Source organism: Heteronotia binoei, chromosome 1 (genome assembly GCF_032191835.1).
Source record: "Heteronotia binoei isolate CCM8104 ecotype False Entrance Well chromosome 1, APGP_CSIRO_Hbin_v1, whole genome shotgun sequence".
Lineage (NCBI taxonomy): Eukaryota > Metazoa > Chordata > Lepidosauria > Squamata > Gekkonidae > Heteronotia > Heteronotia binoei.
This window is the reverse complement of record NC_083223.1, coordinates 52,072,019-52,092,945: the sequence shown is the minus strand read 5'-3', so window position 1 is coordinate 52,092,945 and position 20,927 is coordinate 52,072,019. Positions and strand designations below refer to the sequence as shown.

Below are 20,927 nucleotides of genomic sequence, written 5' to 3'. Positions count from 1 at the left end.
GGTGTTAAGAGGAATGGATTTTATGATGCATTTTTAAAAGACGTGATCTTAAAGCAAACATTGTGAACTGGATTCTCTTATGATTTAAAGCAGGCTTGGAAGACTACTTGTCCCCATTAAGGAACTTCAAAAGATCTGTTGGGGCAGAACAAATTGCCGATGCGCGGCTTTTTATTGAGGTCATAAAGAAAATAAGGAGGAATTAAAGGCAAACAGTCTGAAGAAGCAGCATTATACAAGTCCCATTATTATGCATAGGTGTAGCTTAGAACAGAAGAATTAAAAAGAAATCCAATGTGAGAAGCTGTTTAGTTTAGCCATATTTCATTTAGAATGGGCAATGGAGGGTATAATTGACTTGATATTTCACCCAGACGGTGGCTTTGGCTTTTAATTGCTCTTAACCAGCTTCCCACAGAGTTTTGTTTGTGTTAAACTTTTCAGTTTATTTCAGATGAAGCTTAGTGAAAAAATATACACCTGCTGTGGTGCAATGGTTAAAATGGAGCGCTTCAGCCAGGCCTCTGAAGAAGCCTTGAACTCCAGCAGCATCTCCCAGGGGCTCCATGAAATTTTACAACCTCCCCCCTCATATATTTCACATCCTCCAGTTCGTCGTTATCTTCTCTCACTCTCTCTTGCTTTTCTTGTGGTAATAATAAAATAAATTACTACTGTTTTAAAAACCTTTTTTAAACTGGTGGGGTGGCCGGGAGATGGATGATGGGATTTAGCACAATATTGTGGCATGTTATAAGAGTTCCTCACCTGTAAAAGGGCCGAAAGCCACGGTGTTAGGATGCTGAACTCTGGAGAGAACTCCTGTAAATATCTGGCTCAGCCATAAAGCTCACTGAGTGACCTTGATGCAGTCATTCTCTCAGACTAATCTTTCACACAGGGTTGTTGAAAGGATAAGGGAGAATGATGTTGGTCCTCTGAGCTCCCTGGAGGAGTAGCAAAATAAAATAAAATGTTAAATATATTTTAAAAAATAAGCACAAGCTCATCCTCACCGTTTCTTAGCTCTTTTTTATGCTACTCGAATTAAAATTTGCAATATGACCCACTTCATTGATATGAAACAGTTGCTACTTAGAGGGAAGACAAATAATCTGGTTTAATAAGATGATGAATCCACTGGGACTCAGCAGATAGGGACCCCATAAACAGCGTCCTCGATTTAAAAAGGTTTTAGCACAATCCGATTCTTAGAAGAGATTGGATTTATATCCCACCCTTCACGACCCAAAGGGGTCTCATAGTGGCTTATAATCTCCTTTCCCTTCCCTCCCCACAACAGACACCCGGTGAGGTAGATGAGGCTGAGAGAGCTCTCCAAGAACTGCTCTTGAGCAGAACAGCTCTGAGAAAGTTATGACTGATCCAAGGTCACGCCAGCAGTCACATATGGAGGAGTGAGGAATCAAACCCAGTTCTCCCAGATAAGAGTCCACACACTTAGCCACTACACCAAGCTAGCTCTCATAACAGCATTATACTTTTCTCAGTAGAGCTTTTACTGACTGCCAGTGCTAGTGAGAAGCAATGTTAAAGCAAAGTCCAGCCCCACAATATCTATGCTACAGGGCACAGTTGTCCAGGATTATAAGAACTATCAGCACGTAAGTATCTGTCAACAGGTGATATAATGGTTGTATAGTAGGGTGTTATTGTACCAGATTTTGAAGAGAAGTGGTTCTCTGTGGGTGAGATTATGGGCAAATCATCATGGGTTCCCCCTCCCACACTGTACCTCCTTATTGGGAAAATGTACATCTGTTGATGTTTGGACTTGGCACACAGCTTGCCTTGACTCAGCTGTTGAAGACAGGTGACCTACAATGACAAAAATGTGACTTTAACAGAAGGAGGCACAGTGGCTTTAATGGAAGGAGGCTGCATTCCTTTAAAAGGCTCATTCAGGCTTTGAGTGGCTGCTGGATTTCCAGGCATGTGATAACTTCACTTTATGGCTGTGTGAGTGGGAAACCGGAATGTTCTCAATATAGAATTGTCGTCCTCACTATCATCCATGTTCTGTTTTGACCTGCTTGACTTCGATTTTCCTCAGCACAGGAATGGATGCTACTGAACAGGTGAAAAGCTGTAAACACAAATGACCTCCTCATATGTGAAAGGTATATAATGGTCACTGGAGTCAAGTGTGTGTGTAAGGTAGTGCTTTAAAGACCACCTTAGGTGCCAAAATGTCTGCAATTGAGTGTGCGCACGTAAACCTTGGAGATGGCACACAGAGATGACTAGCATGGTAAATGGACTGGTGACTAGCAAGTTCCCTTTAACTGGAAGACAGAGAATTTTCCCATGTCAGCTTTAACCTTTGAAAAGGAAGAACAGCAGCATCATGCAGATGGTGGATCTTTACAGGTCTAGTGGTCCAAGCAAATATCCAGTTTTGACACCCTTCTGAATACTCACGATCAACCTAAACCAATATAATAAATGCATGTTTCAGCAGAGAAAGGTTGGATAGTGATAAAGACTCTTGCGCAATAATTATCACAGGTTTTCAGCTAAATTAGGACCATGGTACTAGGGAATAACCTTTTTGTGGATTCTGTGCTAACACCAGAGCTTCTGCCTTTTTCAGATAGTGTCAGGAATGGGGGGTCAAAGGTGGAAAGGTGCATCAGAGACCCCATGGTTCATGGACATTATATTAGTTCAAGGTGCACTCCTTAAATCAAATACTACTGCTTCTTGTGTATATTTAAGATGTAGAAAGGGATGCTAATTTCTTGATTTTTCTTTTCTTTTTAAAAAAAAGACAGGAAGGAAGTGACCTCTTGCAGAATCAATATCATGTAATGATTGTCTACCGATTGTGTAACTTGCTTATTTTGGACTCTGCAGTCTTCACACAGCCTGTTTAAAGCAATAATCTCTTCATGCTGCTGATTCCTCGGCTTTGCCTCAAAGCAAAACGACTGAAAGAGTAAGATTAATTGATTTTAATATATTTCTCTTGTAATATTACAACAAAGATATTATTCAGATTGAAGTGTTAACAATAAAAACATAAGTATTTCCTGTTTTGCAAATGAATTATCAAAAGCTCCTCCAAACAGTTCAGGATGGTATAAGTTACCACTTAATGATGTGTAACTGCTTTATTTTATTTTTTGGCTGTGTGCTTGTAGGATACAGCAATTACTATTTATCAGGTCTCAAATGCTGCTGTTGGTGTTTGTGATTAGAATATATGCCAGTAGCTGTCACATTTGAAAGGTCACTGATGTGTGCTGAACTAGCTCCCATGAAAGTGCAATCTGTTATTCTCAAATACCCAAACTTCAGAAGGCCAGTTTGGTGCAGTGGTTAAGTGCATGGACTCTTATCTGGGAGAACCACGTTTGATTCCCCACTCCTCCACATGCACCTGCTGATGTGACCTTGAATCAGTCACATGTTCTCACAGAGCTGTTCCTTTCAAGAGCAGTTTCTGTCAGAGCTCTCTCTACTCCACCTACCTCACAGGGTGTCTGTTGTGGGGAGGGGAAGCGAAAGGAGATTGTAAGCTGCTCTGAGACACCTTCAGGTAGTGAAGAGTGGGGTATAAATCCAATCTCTTCTTCCTCTTCTTATGTCAAGTCTTATGTAGGATACAGCAATTACTATTTATCAGGTCTCAAATGCTGCTGTTGCTCTCAGCTGCCTGTCATCCTGTAGTTGTCCATGGGTTGAGCATCACTAGCTTATATACAGCTTTATTATTGGGTATTAAAGACAATGTAACACAAGGTATAAGTGGCCAGACAGTTTCCCAGTGAGGAGAAGGATCCTGAAAAGCAACCATTGCAGTATCTCCTGGGTAAAGCACTCATTTATCTTGGTCAGTCTCATAAATATTAGTTCTTATTTTAAAACACATTTATATTGTGCATTAGGTTTATTTTTAGTGCATTGTTTATGAGTGTCTTTAATTTGAAGAGCAGTCTTTGTTGCTACCTCCTTCTTGAGATCTGAGGAGCTACATATATTGATAAATATAACTCTTAACATTTCTGCAGCACTTAGAGTGCTGAAGGTACTTTGGGTTGGATCCTGAAGAGGATTTCTGCTGACAAGAGAGGGTGATACTCATTGATTTTGTCTTCTTACCACAGACCTCTGATTTCTCTTTCATGCAGTTCTTGGGGGTCCCTAGTCCCTAAAGAGCTGCATTTGGGGAGGCATTTTGGGCTGCAGTGGAAGAGGGGAGGTAACAAATCCTTTCATCAACAGAAATGCTTGGCAGAACCCAAGCTTTCATGTATATTGCCTTTGCAATCCTTGCGACACCTCTACATGGTAAGTTAGCAGTGTTAGCCACACATTGCAGTGGATAGGGGTATGCTGGGACTGAACTACAGTGGTTGGTTGAAAGCCTCAAGTCCCTGGCGTGAGATATGAACGAGGCACTTTCCAGCTCAGAGTTCACACTCTTTGCCAGTACAGTAAGCTATTCTCACAGAATGTCACTTATGCTTATTATTCAAAAGACATGTTATGCATACAGTTACAGAGCAACAGAATGTCACAGGGAGAAGAGAGATGAGATGGTTAATAAGATGTTTACAATGTTCCCTGTTGCATTTTCATTTGGTTCTTGTTACCCAATATTAACTTTTGAGACATGAGAAATGGCAGACTACTTGTAAGAAGCCAGGAAACACTACTGAGGTAGGTACAAAAGGAAAAAAAAAAAATAACCAAGGCCTGATTTGTTTCTCTTTCAGAAGAAAAAAAAATATCAGTGATTTCTGCTGTATTTTGAAGAAAGATGTCTGTTCATCTCAAAGAAGGAGAGCCTTGTGCATTACCTGACTTTCTACATCTGAATGATTTGGCATGTGAAACGACAGGAGGAAAGGTAAATTCACTGGGTTATGTCTCACTACCATGTCCAGCTTGTTTATTTAGTTACTACATTTCTGAACTGCTTTTCCTCATTGCTTAAAGGGGTTTACAATAACCCCCCCGCCCCCAAACCTGATATGTTAGAACAGTAAAAACACTAACATATTTAAAACCAAGCCAGGAAAAAGTCTTCCTGAACAATACACGGACCACATTGCTCAGGGAGGCTTTTTGCTGACTTGCTTTTAATATATCCTCAGAGGCAGAGCCAAATCGCACATAATGACTAGGGTCAGGGTTCTTTGTAGCCACACAGCAACTGCAGGGAACAGCATTTTAAAGGTCCACAGGGACCCGCTTGGTATCAGGAGCATGGCATGGGGGGGGGGCACAAGAGGTTCCTGCCCTCTTCTCCATTGTTTTCCCATGCTGAAATGGGTCCCTGCAGGCTTTTAAAATGCCATTCGTGGTTCAGATGGGAAGGAGGGAGGGGGGCTCTGTTCGTCCTTATAAAAATCCCTCTTTGAGCAGGTGCTGTACACATCGAGGTAAGAATCATGCCCCAGTTTTGGGTAGTGTTACTAATATCTTCACAGAAGTTGATGCAGCAATAATTTAGTTGCATACCAAAGGATATTTGAGGGGCAGACAAAGGGCCAATTGTGTCCTTACCATCATTTTTATTAGGGGAATCCTTACTTGAACATTTTGAACCAGTTGTGCAGTGTATTGCTACGTATATTGTCTTAGACCCTGACTGCCTTTTCTATTGTGGAAGATACACCTACTCCTGGAAGGGTGTGTGTGTCAGTTTTTGCTGATTCTCACTGCTGCTTCAGATCTCCAATTTACTCCCTCCTCCCCACAGTTCCTGGGAACCCACTGACTCTTAAGGGCATAGCGAGCTGCAGTGGGAGTAGAGGAATCGGAAAATCTCCCTTTCTTCACCAGTGCTGCACTCATGTAAGGTAGTTCTTGCAACCCCAATGTATTTGTGGCCATTAGTAAAGTGGACTCTGCTGAGGAAAAATAGAATCTGATGGTAGATAATTTTAAAAGCCAGATCTTTACATGAAAAAGAAGAAAATCTGATACTAGTGGCTGCTTACTTCGAAGTGTTTTAGTATGCAGAATAAAATTAGTAGCAATGTGTACATAGCTGTTATAATTAATTCTTACAATCTGTTCTAATTTATAAAGGTTTTATTTGCAACAGATGACTTTTTTGCTCCTGCGGAAAATCTCTTAAAGGTAGGCAAAGTTCATATTGCCCTTATTAAGATTATAAATGGATTGTGGCAAAGGCTGATAATAAGAGCAATTTAAACCAATTTAATCTCCAGGTTTGGCTGCAGAATACATCTCTTACTGTGTTTGACTTGTGAGTACTCAAAGAACAGCGCTATTGCGTTGAACTTTCTTTGGATGAGAGACAGCACTTTGGAGTTATATTGGTAATGTTTATTTACCGAAGTAAATTGACTTCCTGTAGCAAGCAACACAACTACTATTCCTGCATCAGCTCCCCTAACAAGAGCCGCTGCAGACCAAGACTGCTTCAGTTTCAGCCAACTTTGCCAAACAATCTGGATCAAACACTATATAAAATGGAAGGTTTGTGTTCAGAATGTTTTTGTTTGTTTGTTTTAAATCAAAGGCAAAACTAGGTGTGGTGTATCCAGTTCAGATCTGGGCCATGGCACAAATGTTTCACTGCACGAACATACTTTTACAGAGATGTAAATCATCAGTTCAGAGTTATTTTATGCCTTACAGAGATTTCTGGAAGGGGGGGGGGTATGTGAATTCAGCAACACCCCCCCCCCCCAGTTCTTTTGTCTTTAAAATAAACCATAGTAGATCCTAATTTCTTGCCTCATGTGGAGTTTGTCATTCTGTGTCCCCCCACCCCCATTCAAACTGCAACTGCTTCTGCCTTTTTGGCCCACACAGAAACTCTGATATGTACCACACTGAGAAGGCTGGGGACATTAAGAAACATTCAACTATTCAGCCCCACCAAACAATGGGCACATCCACAAACCAATTGCCCTTTCATCACACACCCTCCAGCCTAGAAATAGCAGCTCTCCAGCAGCCCTGGCCCCACTCAATGCACAGCAGCCAAGAAGGTCAGAGCGCCTGCTCCGGCTGCAACACCACTGAGGATGTTCTCCGCAGCTGAGAACGAAACGTCTGGAAGGAAAACTTTCTCCAGTAGAACACGGCACTTGAGCCCGAAAGATTCTACAAACCCTAATAATGTTACCAGCCGTGAAAACCTGAAATCTTTGAAAACATTCAACTCCTTTTATTAGGTCCTTGAGTCACCTCCCAAGTCTGTCAGGCAAAACTTCAGGGATAGGCCCATTCAAACTAATCACAAAAATACTGTCATATGGCAGCTCTTTTAAAACACATTATAACCTATTTCCATGTGAAAAACTAGTGATAGGCATATTATCTGCCACGTTATTTCTATTTATGTTCAGAAAAAATTGTTTATCTTGCATACTGGTTTCCATATTTTGAAAAAGCTCTGCAATGTAAAGGACATGATGTTATGTGATGAAATGGAACACTACTGTTTTAATGCCACTACTTAAGAGGACATAATGGGAATTACCCCACAAATTTAAGTATGTTGAGGTTAGGGTTGAAGTTCCATTAATTTCAGTGGGAATTAACATAACTTTCAGCCGCTTCTTAATCTTTACTGTGCTCCTTTAGCTGCTTCTTAATCTTTACTGTACTTTTGGTGCTGCCAGAAAATAAGCTTGTTTAATTTGTGAAAAATTATTGCTAATTACTTGAAAGCCTGTGAAGGTTCTTGAGTATAATGGAAGCCATTATAATGCAAGACAGCTATTAAGCTATCTTGATTTTATGTTCAAATAGAAACAGAGACCAGTCTCTCATGCAGATCTGTTCACTGACTTTGGAAAGTGGAGAGATGGGTGGGAGACCAGAAGGAAACGAATTTCAGGTAAGCTGCAGTTTTAGTAAGCAGACTGCTGTGGAAACTTCTGGAGTTTTTATGTGAAATTGTGAGCTGACTCATTCTTACAATGTATGCAAGGGTGCCAGTTACAACCTAAATAACCATCAACTGCCAGCAATTACTCTTAGGAGAATCTACAAGCAAGGCCAGTGCCAGTCTAGCACAACTGAGCACTTTAGAGTTATTGTGCTCTGGGGATAGAAAGCTTCTCCGCTGCCCTTCCCCAGTATCACGCTTCAGACAGCAAGACCAAATAGGGATGGTGTTTTTCTAGAGAACAGACATATATCACTTAAAATATGAGAATGTTTAATAAATAAATAAAAGAACCCACATTTTCCGTTCAAGCCATCTGGGCTTAGCAAGGGAACAAAGAAAAGGTGAAAACACATGGCGCAATACCCTGCTATGCTGAAATGGAGAATATGGGAGCTGTGTGATCTTCATAAATTTATGGAGATTTCTGTGAATCAAATCCAACACCTGTTTGACTCTGGATTTTAGCTACAATACAATAAAGTAAATGTGACTTTGGATCCTGCTACTGCACATCCCAAACTGGTTGCGTCTGAGCACTGTAAAGTAGTAAGATGGGTTCACCAGGAGTGAGCAGTTCCTGACAATCCACAGAGGTCTGCCTTCTGTACTTGTGTGCTGGGCTGTGAAAGGTTCAAATCCAGAAAACTTTATTGGCACTTGGGATGAGGGCAATTGGGCCATTAGAGTGGTCAAAGTCTTTAGAGTGGTTAAAGAGGGTCTGGGTTTAGAGTTGTCTTTAGAGTGCAAGGTATCTACGCTTTCGGGAAGTATGGGGACTGATATCTTGCTTCTGAACAATTGAACATTGCTTTCCCAGGGAAGCCTTTGAAGCCCATGAGAATCAGAATCTCCTTGGATTATGTTGGGGTAGGCATGGTATTTGCAGATGCTGACTAAGCAGCAGAACTTTTTGAGTTTAGATAAGATTTGTTCTACAATCAGAAGCTTTACCCCCTCTTCTGGATACAGGGGGAAGACCAGCTCAAACTCCATTCCTGGGGACAGTACAAGCCTACCTAGCAGAAATTGTATTTTTTTTTTAAGCTTGTGACCTTTTCCATTCTAGTAGGTATAAGCTTTTGTGTGTGCGCACACTTCTTCAGAGATCTTCATTTGAAAAAGTTACTTGAAGAAGTAAGTGTGCATGTTCTCTCTCTCTCTCTCGGCTTGACTTCGCGAACGAAGATTTAAGAAGGGTGCAGTAGTCCACGTCTGCTGCAGGCTCGCTGGTGGCTGACAAAACCAATGCGGGACAGGCAGATCTGGCCACAGTGGCTGCAGGGAAAAGTCTGATTTGGGGGTGGTGCTGTAGCAGTGCGATTCTTCCTCAATCTCCTTTTGTCCTCAAGACCAGCTATGCGTGCGTTCTCAAAGGAAGAGACAGCCTGGTGGATGGTATGCCTCCATGCTTTGCGATCTGAGGCTAGGTCAGACCACTGGTGATGGTTGATGTGACAGGTGCCAAGGGATTTCTTCAAGGAGTCCTTGTATCTCTTCTTTGGTGCCCCTCTATTTCGATGGCCGGTGGAAAGTTCGCCATATAGAGCAATCTTCGGAAGGCGGTGGTTTTCCATCCTAGAAATATCCTGTGAACATCCTGTGTGCATGCACACAAAAGCTTATACCCAGAATAAAACTGTTGGACTGATTCTGCAGTAGCAATTGATCCACTCCTGGGCTTCTGCTTTCCCCAGATCAAGTGACTGATTCCCCACCAGTTGCTGCTCAGCTGTGTTTTGACCTGCAGCTCCCTCCAATTTCCCCCATGTCCTCCTGATCTTGTTTTTTTAGAGATCAGGAAGACATGGGCGAAATTGGAGGGAGCTACAGGTCAAAATGTGGCCATGCAGCAACTGGTGGGGAGCTGATTGCTTGATCCAGGGAAAGCAGAAGCCTGGAGGTGGAGCAACTGCTACTGCGGAATCAGTATTGGTCTTGAAGGTGCCACTGGACTCAAACTTTGTTCTTTAGATCAACATGTTCATCCTCCTGAGCATATTAGGGTGTATTTAATAATCTGATTTTTTTGGGCAGCATTTCATTTTGTTTTTTTCAGTCCTGGAGCTTGTGTACTGTTGTTTTTGTTTTTTTTTCCCAAAAGAGGCACCCAGATACTTCCAAACAAATCGAGGCTTTATGTGTCCTACTCAGTTTGAACTTATTTATTAAGAACATTTCTGTCACCTCTTCGAACACCTACTTATGGCAGCTCACAAAATAAAACAAATTGGTATAAAAAGAAGCTCTAAAAAGCCACAGTATAAAAACAAGCAGAGGCATAAATACAGAACAAATCAACATTCAGTGGCTTAAAATGATATTCATCATTCATTCCTAAAATTAAAAGCAGAACAGAAAAACAGCTTTAAAAGATGGAACCTTTCAATTAAGGGCCTACGTGAAGAAAAATGCTTTGGCCTTGTACCAAAAAGACAAAAAGTTTGGCACCAGAAAAAACCTCAGATGAAGATAGCATTCCAGAGGTGACATATAGCTACTGAAAAAGCCCTGCTTCTGGTTGCTGTCCTCTATCCCTCTGCATGCAAGGGCACAAACAAATGGGGCCGAGAAGAGGATCTTGACTGATGGGCTGTTCAGTATAAGAGCCGTCCAAACATTTTGAGCCAGAAATGTATCCAGAAAAAAGATGGCAACAAGTGCAATTTCTTCAGCACAGGAATGATAATCCAGCCCTAACGTCTCTTTTGGTTCTACAACATTCACACCAATAAATTCCATGTCCTGAATATATATGTGTTATTTTTAATCAGGCATGCCTTTGTCTTTTAGGGCATGATTGGTGCATCATTTAGCTGGGAGTGCCAGGAAATGTTTATGGGTTTGAGGCAGACACATCTTATTTTGCTGGAAACTGTGCTCCGTGGATATCAATCCAAGCTGCTTATTTAAAACAAGGTAACTAAAAAACAAGGAAGTTTAGAACTACCATAAAAGGATTACCAACCTCAAGGTGGGACTTGAAGTTCTAGAATTATGACTGATCTCCAGTCTACAAAGATCAGGGCCTGGAAGAAATGGCAATTTGGGAGGGTGGACACTACAGCAGCATACTGAATTTCCCCACCCCCAACGCACTGTTCTCTCCCCAGGCACCACCCTCAAATTTTCAGGAATTTCTCAAACCAGAGTTGGCAATCCTAAAAAGGACAGAAATCCTGGTGCTGTTATGGAGAACAACAAAGGCAACAGAAACAGGGTCCCAATGAAAGCAAAAAGTTTCTCCTACCCTGGTGTGATTCACTCAGAAACTGTTCTTTAGGGCCTGTGAGCAAAAATAAATGAAATTTGTGGAGTGGGCAAGACATACCAGTTGGTTAGCCATGGGCAAGGGGAAAAGGAGTAATTTTTGGATTGTCTTCAGGAGATCTGGGTACTGGTACAGGCAGTGGAAGTTTGCATGCCATTATAACCAATTTTCATTACTCATCTTCCACACTACTTCTATGCAGGTAGCTGCCAGTGCAGTATCATACTTTGCTGGTACTGTAGGGTATATCTGCAATGAAACAAATGCAATAGCTGGAATGTGCACTGGATATTCAACAATTTTCTGATCCCCTAATCCCATTTAGTGCAATCTGCTAACACAAACCACATATTATGAGATTCAGCAGTTATGGTGTCGGCCAGGATGGCAGCACATTTGTGAAAAGCAGTCAGTTCTGGTACATTCCATTATACACATGAACATGTATGTACAAAATGTTGCATCATACTGAGTTAGACCATTGCTCCATCCAACTTGATATTGTCAACTTTGACTGGCGGTAGTTTTCCATAGTCTCAGATAGAGGAAGATTTTTTTCCAAAATTAGATACTTTTGCTGGAGTGGAATCTCTAAAAGTATCTAATTGAAAGTGGGACATTTTCCATGCCAAACATGTCCTCTTCCACTGAGCCCCTTCACTTGTAAATTATTTACTTACCTGTTTATGTAACTTATCCTCCAATGAACCTGTGAGAACACACACCATTTGTCTACCATATTATTGACCTCACAACAACCCAGTAAAGTAGGTTAGGCTGAAAGAGAGTGACCAGCTCATGAATTTGAATGCAGGTGTCCCTTGACTTCTCAACATTCCGTACACTGCTCATAGATACTCCATTTTCTTATGGTACATCCTAATCCCAAATAAGGCAGTCAGGTGTATCAGGACTTAAACCTGGAAGAACATTCATCCGTTGTATCTGTCCAAAAGAAGAGCTTAGCTCTACAATACAGTACAGCCTGGTATGTGTCCTGCCTACAGTACAACATGCTACAGCTTAAAAAACTATTCTAAACCTTCCACTGATGATAGACTGGTTTTGCTGGTATTATTTATTATGTTTTTGTCTGACATGTTGTCCTTGCAAAGGAAATACCATTACTGCCACCAAGAGGGACCAGAATCGGAACTGCAGCTTCAGATGAAGAATTTAAAGCTGTCAAGGAGATAAAGTAAATTCTATCTAAGAAAAATATCAGATAACGAATCAAGCTGAGGTTTTCATGCAAGAAAATGCTGAACAAAATGCTAATGAGTACATTTGTTTGGTTATGCTTACTTTTAATCAAAGGGAAGGGGTAGAGACTGAAAGCATGTCTTGGCCACTGCAGAGTTCCGAGTGGGACTGAGAGGCTGGCAAAGCATAAAGGGAACAACTAGCATCATCAACAAAGGCTTTGGGCTCCAAAACACACTTGGATCTCTTTCGCTCTGCATTACTGTCTCTTATTCATCCTGTATTTTTTTGCTTCCTTCTTTCATGACCTTTGGTAGCTCATCTTTTTCTTCCTTCAGCATCTTTATGATTTGTTTCCTAAGCCTGTTATACCCTTCCTTACTTCTGGCTGAATCAGGTGCCAGCTTTCACTCTCCCAGCAATGCACACTGAGTGGAGTAGCTGCCCTATGCAACATCGCTGCCTAGCTAAAGTTGACCAGAAAAATCACCTCCATCACATTTGAATCCAGAGAGATGGGAAGCAATGCAGAAACAGTAATGCAAGTTTAACCTCTAGCTAGTCATGGAATGAAAGGAAGAGGTGGAGCCTCTAGATGCAGAAGAGGTCCAATATGTGTGGAAGGCAGTGGAGGGAAGCAAGATTGCCCTGTTGGGGAGCTTAACCCTTAATCATAGGCTCTTAACACCTTGTTTAAGGGGTATGTTATCTAATGGGGAGTTCATTTGGGACCCTCATCTTGGAAGCCTGGTGCATGGAGGGTTCAGTGGAGACTTCTTGGGCCACCAACAAGAGGAGGGAGATGGACATTAAAGTGGCAAGCTGTGAAAGGGGGGGGGGGTGAGTTAATTCTTTGGACTTGAAAAGATCACTGTTCTGTTCTGTTACCAAGATGTATGTTTTTGTTACATGATATGATGTCAAGTGAAAAGTAGAAATGTTTTATTCTCTTTTAATTACTGTAAGATTCATTCCAAGTTCTGTCCTATAGAACCCACAAATGGAGGTTACACAAGTATTCACCTGTTCTGAAACCCACTTCTGCTGGGCTTGGTCTGCAAGTTAGCTAATCACATATGTATGAAAGTGCCGTAAATGATGGGTATTTGGAATCTCTCAAGAATGCAACAAAAAGACAGGGAACACTCTGCAATTAACATTCATGCTAAAAAGACTTGGATTAGCAGATCATCACTATCCACATGCTTTTTAAAAACATCTATAAGATTAGAGAATGAGAGCTTCTCCATACAAAAGCCATGCTGATTCTTTCCATGCAAGGCATGCTCTTCTATGGTTAATAATTTTAGATTTATTGTTTTCCCACCAGCTCATCAGTTTCCTGGCATAGGAGTTACAGTGATACAGTCCTGTAGTTTTCTGGCTCTTCCTTTTGAAAAATTACTGCTACATTGGGTACAGAATCTGGCTAATAAAAAACAGTTAAATGATGTTTGGTCCTGCTTTTGATACCAATTTTTAGAAAGAATTATTGTTTAAAGAAAGTTTTGCCTTTAAAATATGACAGTCCTTTCAGGTGATTGAGGGTTAGTATTGCACATAGATATATAAAATATTGCTTTTTAGAATCATTTTTGGAATGCTTTAAAATGTTGAATAAATTCTATTTCATCTTAAGTTCAAGCTAAGACATGTAGGTAAAAATACTTTCCAGCAACACTAAAAGCCAAGTTGTAACAAGAAACCCTTTGTGGTGTATAAACTCTGAGATTCTATAGACAAATGTAAAAACAATTATCTCTGACCTGAAAGCAAACAACTAACTAATATATGTCTCCAGATGTGTTCAAATGAATGGGCTTTCTTGGTTTCTATGTCAGAGATAAAATCAGGAAATCTTGACACTGGCTGCAACTATTTCTATGTGACTTCAAAGCAAAAGTGGACTCACATAAGGCTCAACATATATCCAGGTAAGATAAAATGTGCACAACACAGACTTATTTTATAGGTCTGTTTATATTCCATCTTATTTGTTCTGTTTCCATCACCCACGAGGAGCATGGAACCTCATTAGAAAACTATATATCTAGCTGACAGGTCCCCCCCCCCCCTTTTTCTTGCACTTATTATCTGTGCATGTACACCACTTGCATATGTGTGTCTGTTTGGGACGGCTGAGCAGAAACTAGCTCCCAACTTGGTGTCATTGTTTGTTCAACAGACACTTCTGACAAACAAAAAATAACCTTCAGAAATGTCCTATGCTAAACAATGACACAGAACCGTACAGGAAGTAGAACAGAAAGTGGTTTGGGGAATTGTGAAGAAATGTGTAAATCATTATGATTTTTCTCAGCCATAATAAAATTATGAGGATTATAGTAGAATCTTAACTGAAGTCAATGGACTTAGAAGAGTATGACTCTGTTTAGGATTACATTGCTAGTGTGTACGGTAATAAGCAAGCAACAAAGAGTTAATTCACTCCTCTCATTTTCCAATATTTTCCAGCCTGATTCTCTGTAAAAGAAAGCTTATTGCATGAAAATTTTCATCAGCACATGCTAATCAATAACCTGTTCCAAGTTCTTTTCAAGCTATCCTTTGATGCTGAAGATTTGTGATATGTGTAGTTGCAGCTTTGAAATGGAAACCCTGGTCTTGTTGACATGGGCAAGACTGAACTTGCCACTCCCCTCTTCTTTCCACACAACATCCTCTCCGATTTAGTACAATGCTGCTGCATCCTGGAAGTTAGGTCTGCTCTGGTGCAGGCTTCCAGCTTGTAATACTGTGCTGTCGCCTATTTTTATTTATTTAATTAGTCAATGGAACAAAAGGTCATTGACAAAAGGGGGTTATTTTTTCATGTTTTCTCAATGCAAACTAATTGTTAGGAGATGGTCTCCTGATAACTCTGGTATTGAGTGAGAGCTTGGTGACCCCTCTCAGTGGAGGGGGGAAGAGTAGGTATGTGAGAATGTGCGGGAGAACAGCAGGTTTAGAGTTGCAAGTAAAATCTGAAAACAAAAGCCAAACAATATCTTTGATCAGGAACAAAGAAAACCAACACAAAACAGTAGACTCCACAACTCTTCCTTAGGCTGGTCTTTAAATTCTATATAGGATAATTTGTTTCAGGCCATGATCTTAAGCCCTTGCACCAAGCCAGGCATATTTCAATAAAGTGACTTCTTACACAGGACATCTAAATTAATCTCCAGCTTTGTTAATATAGTAACTACTGTTTACTTCTGCTTTCAATTCTTTAAGAAACCTCTGGCTGCAGTCAGATGTGCAGTTTAATCCAATGTCATTGCTGTTCCCTTCTGGATTTAAAATGCACAATCAGACAGCAACTTCTGTTTTCTTGTTTTCCAGTCATCTGTGTCCTGTTTCTGCCCCTTTACTGCATGTTTGATACCTGTGAAAGTCCAATCCTTTTGAGCTGAGCTGCTTTCACACTGGATTTTCTGTTGTCTGATCCCTCTGTTGTGAACCCAAGTCGTCAGGAAGGTCTGACTTTTGTTTTCCTGGCCACAATTAAAAAACAAAACAAAACTAGTTAGCAATGTGTGCATAACCACACCTCCAGGCCTGGGCTGTGAAGCTGAGGGTAGGGACAGGCTGCTACATTGTTTTTGGCTCACTTCTTCCTCAAACAAACTGTCCTGTCAAATAATTTGCCTGCAGATGAGACAACAGTCCATCTGCCCACTCTGTGATTGCAGTCTGAAAGTTCAGAGTGCGACGTCTGATCAAAACTCTCAGTGAAAAAATACACCTGATTAAATTAGACACGCAGCCGGATCACACTAAGCTTGCTGTCTGACCACAGCCTCTCTGTTCCATTTGGTGCTAGAGAGGCATTTGATCAATACTGGGTTTTATATTTTCATATTTGTCCTGCCTTCCCAAAGGTGCAACCTGACACCAGCACCCACCCAGCCTTGTCTTTCCCTCTGGTATCTTCCCTACTATTTGTTTCAGATTTTAAGGTCCTTGGGGGCCAGGACATATAAAACATTATATCCACTGTTCATAATGTAGAGGAGGTAGTGATAAAACAACTTTTTACATGCTTATTAAACACAACTATTGTGCTAAATTATATAGAAGTTATTACTTAAGTATTAATATGTCTGATTTAATTGTAAAGTCATAATTAAAAGGCATGTTGCCCCCCCGCTCCCTGCAGATGGTGGAATTGCACGTTTGAAAGTATATGGCACAATATCAAGAGACTGGTCACTTTCTGGCAGGAATGACTTGATTGATTTGGTGGCAATGGTGAATGGAAGTATTTGTGTTGGATACAGCAATGCTCAGTTAGGTCATCCCCATAATATAGTGGGTAAGAGTAATACTAGCCCCTTTTTGTTTAATAATCATTTGTTTAGTTTTTATTTCATTCAGAAGGTAAAATATGTCTCAAAGTCAGACTTCCAAATTTTCAATGAACCACTAGTAACATTTAAAAAAAACCCCAAACCCTTCAAAGCACCATTGTTGTTCATGGGCCTAATCTATGAAGCACAATATTCATTCACTTCACTGATGTTTATGTTGGGGTCCTTGGGAAGCTATACTGGAATGAATGGGAAGCCTGATGTTGACACTGTTGGGCTGTGACCAAGGTCCTAGTTCCCCAAAAGTAAATAGCATGCCTCTGAAGATGTCCTGCCTTGATATTCAGCTATAAAATTTAGATACCAGTGTCCTTTGCTAGTTATACCACCTAACACAGTGACATCACTTCCAGTTTTGCTCTGGAAGAATATTGCACATTGGTGCAGGACTAACAAGCCCCATTTGCAGCCTATGGAATGGCAGTGGTGAATGCCAGGTGATGTCCTACCATAGAGGAAGACATATATCCCTTCTCCTCCTCCTAGCACTCTCTAGAATACTTGCAAACAATCACAGGTTAGTTAATATATAATTAACAGTTAAATCCATTTGTGTTAACTCTTAGCTTTGAATTATTTGGATAGGACTAGGATGCACAAAGTCCATGAAAGATGGCTGGGAGACAAGAAGAAGTTCGGAAAGACCGCCAGTTCTAAAAGTAAGAACAAATGAGTTATAACTCATATCAGATTCTTACATAGTTCTTTTATATGTGCATCTTGGTGTGGATCCAAATCTTCAGTTGCACAAATGTGTGTGTGTAGACTTCTGCTGATTCTTCCTCCTGCTGCAGCCTCCTGCTTCTGTGAGTTCTTTGACCCCTAGGAGAGGCTTGAGGGTGGCCATGGGTGGGCCAAAAGGTAGAGATGTGGAAACTGTCCATGTGACTAAGCCATCATCTATATACTAACTGTGACATGTGGCCCGCATCTGTGGATATCTAAATCCACAGATTGTCCTTTGAGGGAGGATTCATTGGGGCCAGGCCTGGCAGCAGCCAGTGCATTACTTGATACCATGCGAATCGCTTGCCACACCTCGGCCTGGTTGTTCGCTACTATTCAAAAGCAGCCACCCTATGAAAGCCAGTGTGGTGTAGCAGTCAGAACTTCAGAGAAGGGTCTGGAAGACCCAGGTTCAAATCACTAGTCACTAGCTCGTGTTGAGCCACCCACAAAGTTTCAGCTTAGCCTACCTCACAGGGTTGTTGTGAGGGTAAAAAAGGAGATGAGAAAGCAAGCTGTTTTTGTCCCCCCCATGGAGAAAGATAGGATATAAATGAAGTAAATAAATAATAAATATAGCTGAAGATGGGAAGCAGGTAAAAGGTAGGTTGGCGAATGACTGAGGAGAGAATGAGGCAGAGAAAAGGGAGAGGCTATGGAGGCTTTCAGGAAAGGGTAAGAAAACTAGTGGAGGAAAGGAAAATGAGATGCAGCCACAAGTCCTTGTGGGTTCCCACTTATTCCCTATATTACAGCCATGATATAGGGCACTTGCCACAAGAAGGTTGTTTTGGGCAACCTCCACCTATAAGGTTACCAATGGTCCAGGTGAAAAAAAATTCCTGTAATGATGTCAGTTAAAGCTTTTCATGGCATGCAGCTAAGTAACATCCCCTGATAATTGTTTGCAGATCAAGTTGATGTTAAAGTGACATCCAGAGGGACCAGCTTAAATGTTGGTAACCCTACCCCCATGTCAAGTGTGACATGAACATAGATTAGAACCAGGTGGTAACATTCTCTAAATTATATCCTTACTGTTTTTCTGTCAATATTATCAACAAGACTTCTTTACCATGATTTACGTAGATTTGCCTATTTCTTCCACAGAATAATAATTTTTAAAAACCTGCACGAGGCAACCATAACAATCAGGAAGTTAGGGAGGACATGAGACACAGACACTGTATCTGTGGTGCCAGAGGACTATGTCCATTTCTTCTCTGGGAAAAGGGTGGAACTGCTACCAAAATAATTTTGTCTTTTCAATTTCAGGTAGATGACAAAGGAAACCTCCTTATACCAGGAAGGGAATGGGCAGTCTTTTGACTGGGGCACCTGGGTATAATAACACACATAGAAATAGACACCAGTCACTTTAAAGGTGAATATTTATTGTCAGTCCCTTGACTCTATTACTTCCTTTGTATGTCCAGTAATTGTATTAATATTACTGAATATTTCAAAAATTTAGAGGCAAATATACTTGATCGATTTTGTTGAAATATAAAGTTCATGAAATATATAACATATTTTACTCTCTCTCTCTCTTTAAGCTGTAGTTAGCTGAAAAAGCAGCTCAGATGGGCAAGTTTCATTTCATGTTTCAGTTCTGCAAATATCATAGGGTTCTTTATAAACTTGTTCCTATGCATGTTTATGTGGAAATAAATCTCACTGAGGTCAGGTGGGGCCTCCTTCCAAGTATGTGTAAGGTTTACAATCTTGCTTTATTTGAAAGGAGGCTATTGTTATATCCCATTCATTTTTTACTTTCCAGATTCTTGTACACTTGAGGCCTGTATTTTGAGTATACGAGAAGAAAAAGACTGCATAGCACAAAAATGGTCCCTGAAACAGGGTACAAAATGGAAAGCCTTGCTGCCTGTAACGAAGGTAAGTTCGCCATTTCTGGATCAACTGAAAAGCAGTGCATTCTTCTTCTTTTTTTTGGTCCAGTAATACTGACTCTGCAATCCATAGAGAGCCACACGCACAATTACAATAAATCAAGAGCCCCTTGACTACCTTGTGCCTTGAGCACCACTCCATCAAACACACACATATACAATAATACAACCTTTAGAATTACCACAGTACTGCTGAGCATATAGAGCTGTCTTTCCCCATCACTGCTGGACTTAGGGTTGCCAAGTCCAATTCAAGAAATATCTGGGGACTTTGGGGGTGGAGCCAGGAGACTCTGAGGGTGGAGTCAGGATCAAGGTTGTGACAAGCGTAATTGAACTCCAAAGGAAGTTCTGGCCATCACATTTACAGGGACTGTATGCCTTTTAAACGCCTTCCCTCTATTTGCAAATAATGAAGGATAGGGACACCCTCTTTGGGGGCTCAGAGAATTGGACCCCCATTCTAATCTTTTTGAAACTTGGAGGGTATTTTGAGGAGAGGCACTGGATGCTATGCTGAAAATTTGGTGCCACTATTATACCCTATGGGAATCTGTCTCTATAGGTAATAATGGAATGCTCAGCAGCACCCCCCCCCGCTTTCTGATGACCTTGAAGCGGGGAGAGGGCCTCCAAACTGGGGAATCCTCTGCCCCCACCTGAGGATTGGTAACACTAGCTGGACTCTTGTGCCCTAACCTTCCCTCATGGTCTTCTTACTCTGTCCCTGGCACAAACATCACAGTTTAGATGAAAGCAAGATGGTCAAAACTACTTTACCTTGTACTTGTAACATTACTTGTGCCAGGGAGAGGGTGTGAGAGGACACCAAACAAAGTAAAGGGTGGCCAGGCTTCTCACTTCAGAAGCTGGCTCTGAGCAAGCCAGTAATATTGTGAAGGCTCTTTTTGCAAGAAGCCTGTGTGCTTCTCTCTCTGTCCAGCATAAGGCACAGACATTCAGGCAAGAGAGCAAGGTTGCTGAGGAGGGCAGAGGAAAGCAAGTTGGCCCTTGAGAAAGGGGAGTAACCCCCCCTGCAGCCAGAGTGGTGGTGGTTTTACTCTCCTATGTGGCCAGCTTGTTCTTCTCATGGAAGCTGCCTAGGTGCTGGGATAAACTATTCAGTTAATACCTGAACAGGTAGGGGGGCTTTTTTGTTACAAGGCAGGATTTAAACACCTAATTTATTACAGTTCTTTTTTTCTTACAGATCAAGCCCCATAAAAGACATTTTTTTGATGCCATGGCAATGTCAACATTGAATGTCTGTACTCATGTGAAAGGAGGCATAAGTAGGTTGCGTCTTTGGGGCTTTCCACGGATTTTCTCTCACGTGAGGAAGTGAAAACCTTCCAAGAAAAGGCTTCAGTAGAATTTCACTTTCACTGATATGCAAAATTAATACATTAATCTGTATTTATAAATTCATTGAATTGTACACAGTTTTCCACATGAGTGGTTCAAACACAAAAATTTGTTATGGATATGCCGTAACACCCTATTTCTCTAGCTGAATGAATAAAATACATTTTGCAAATATGTTA

At 41.0% G+C, this 20,927-nt stretch overlaps 1 protein-coding gene across 1 annotated transcript; it reads left to right on the top strand.

Moving 5' to 3' along the window:
* The first annotated feature begins 2,878 nt into the window (after positions 1-2,878).
* ALLC (allantoicase) lies at positions 2,879-20,927 on the top strand. The gene is given in 12 exon segments (XM_060234297.1): positions 2,879-2,959; positions 4,743-4,876; positions 6,064-6,114; positions 7,762-7,849; positions 10,694-10,819; positions 12,285-12,370; positions 14,182-14,308; positions 16,537-16,692; positions 17,333-17,406; positions 18,749-18,860; positions 19,245-19,369; positions 20,594-20,927. Coding segments are annotated over 11 exon segments (1,170 nt in total). The 5' UTR covers positions 2,879-2,959; positions 4,743-4,786; the 3' UTR covers positions 20,729-20,927.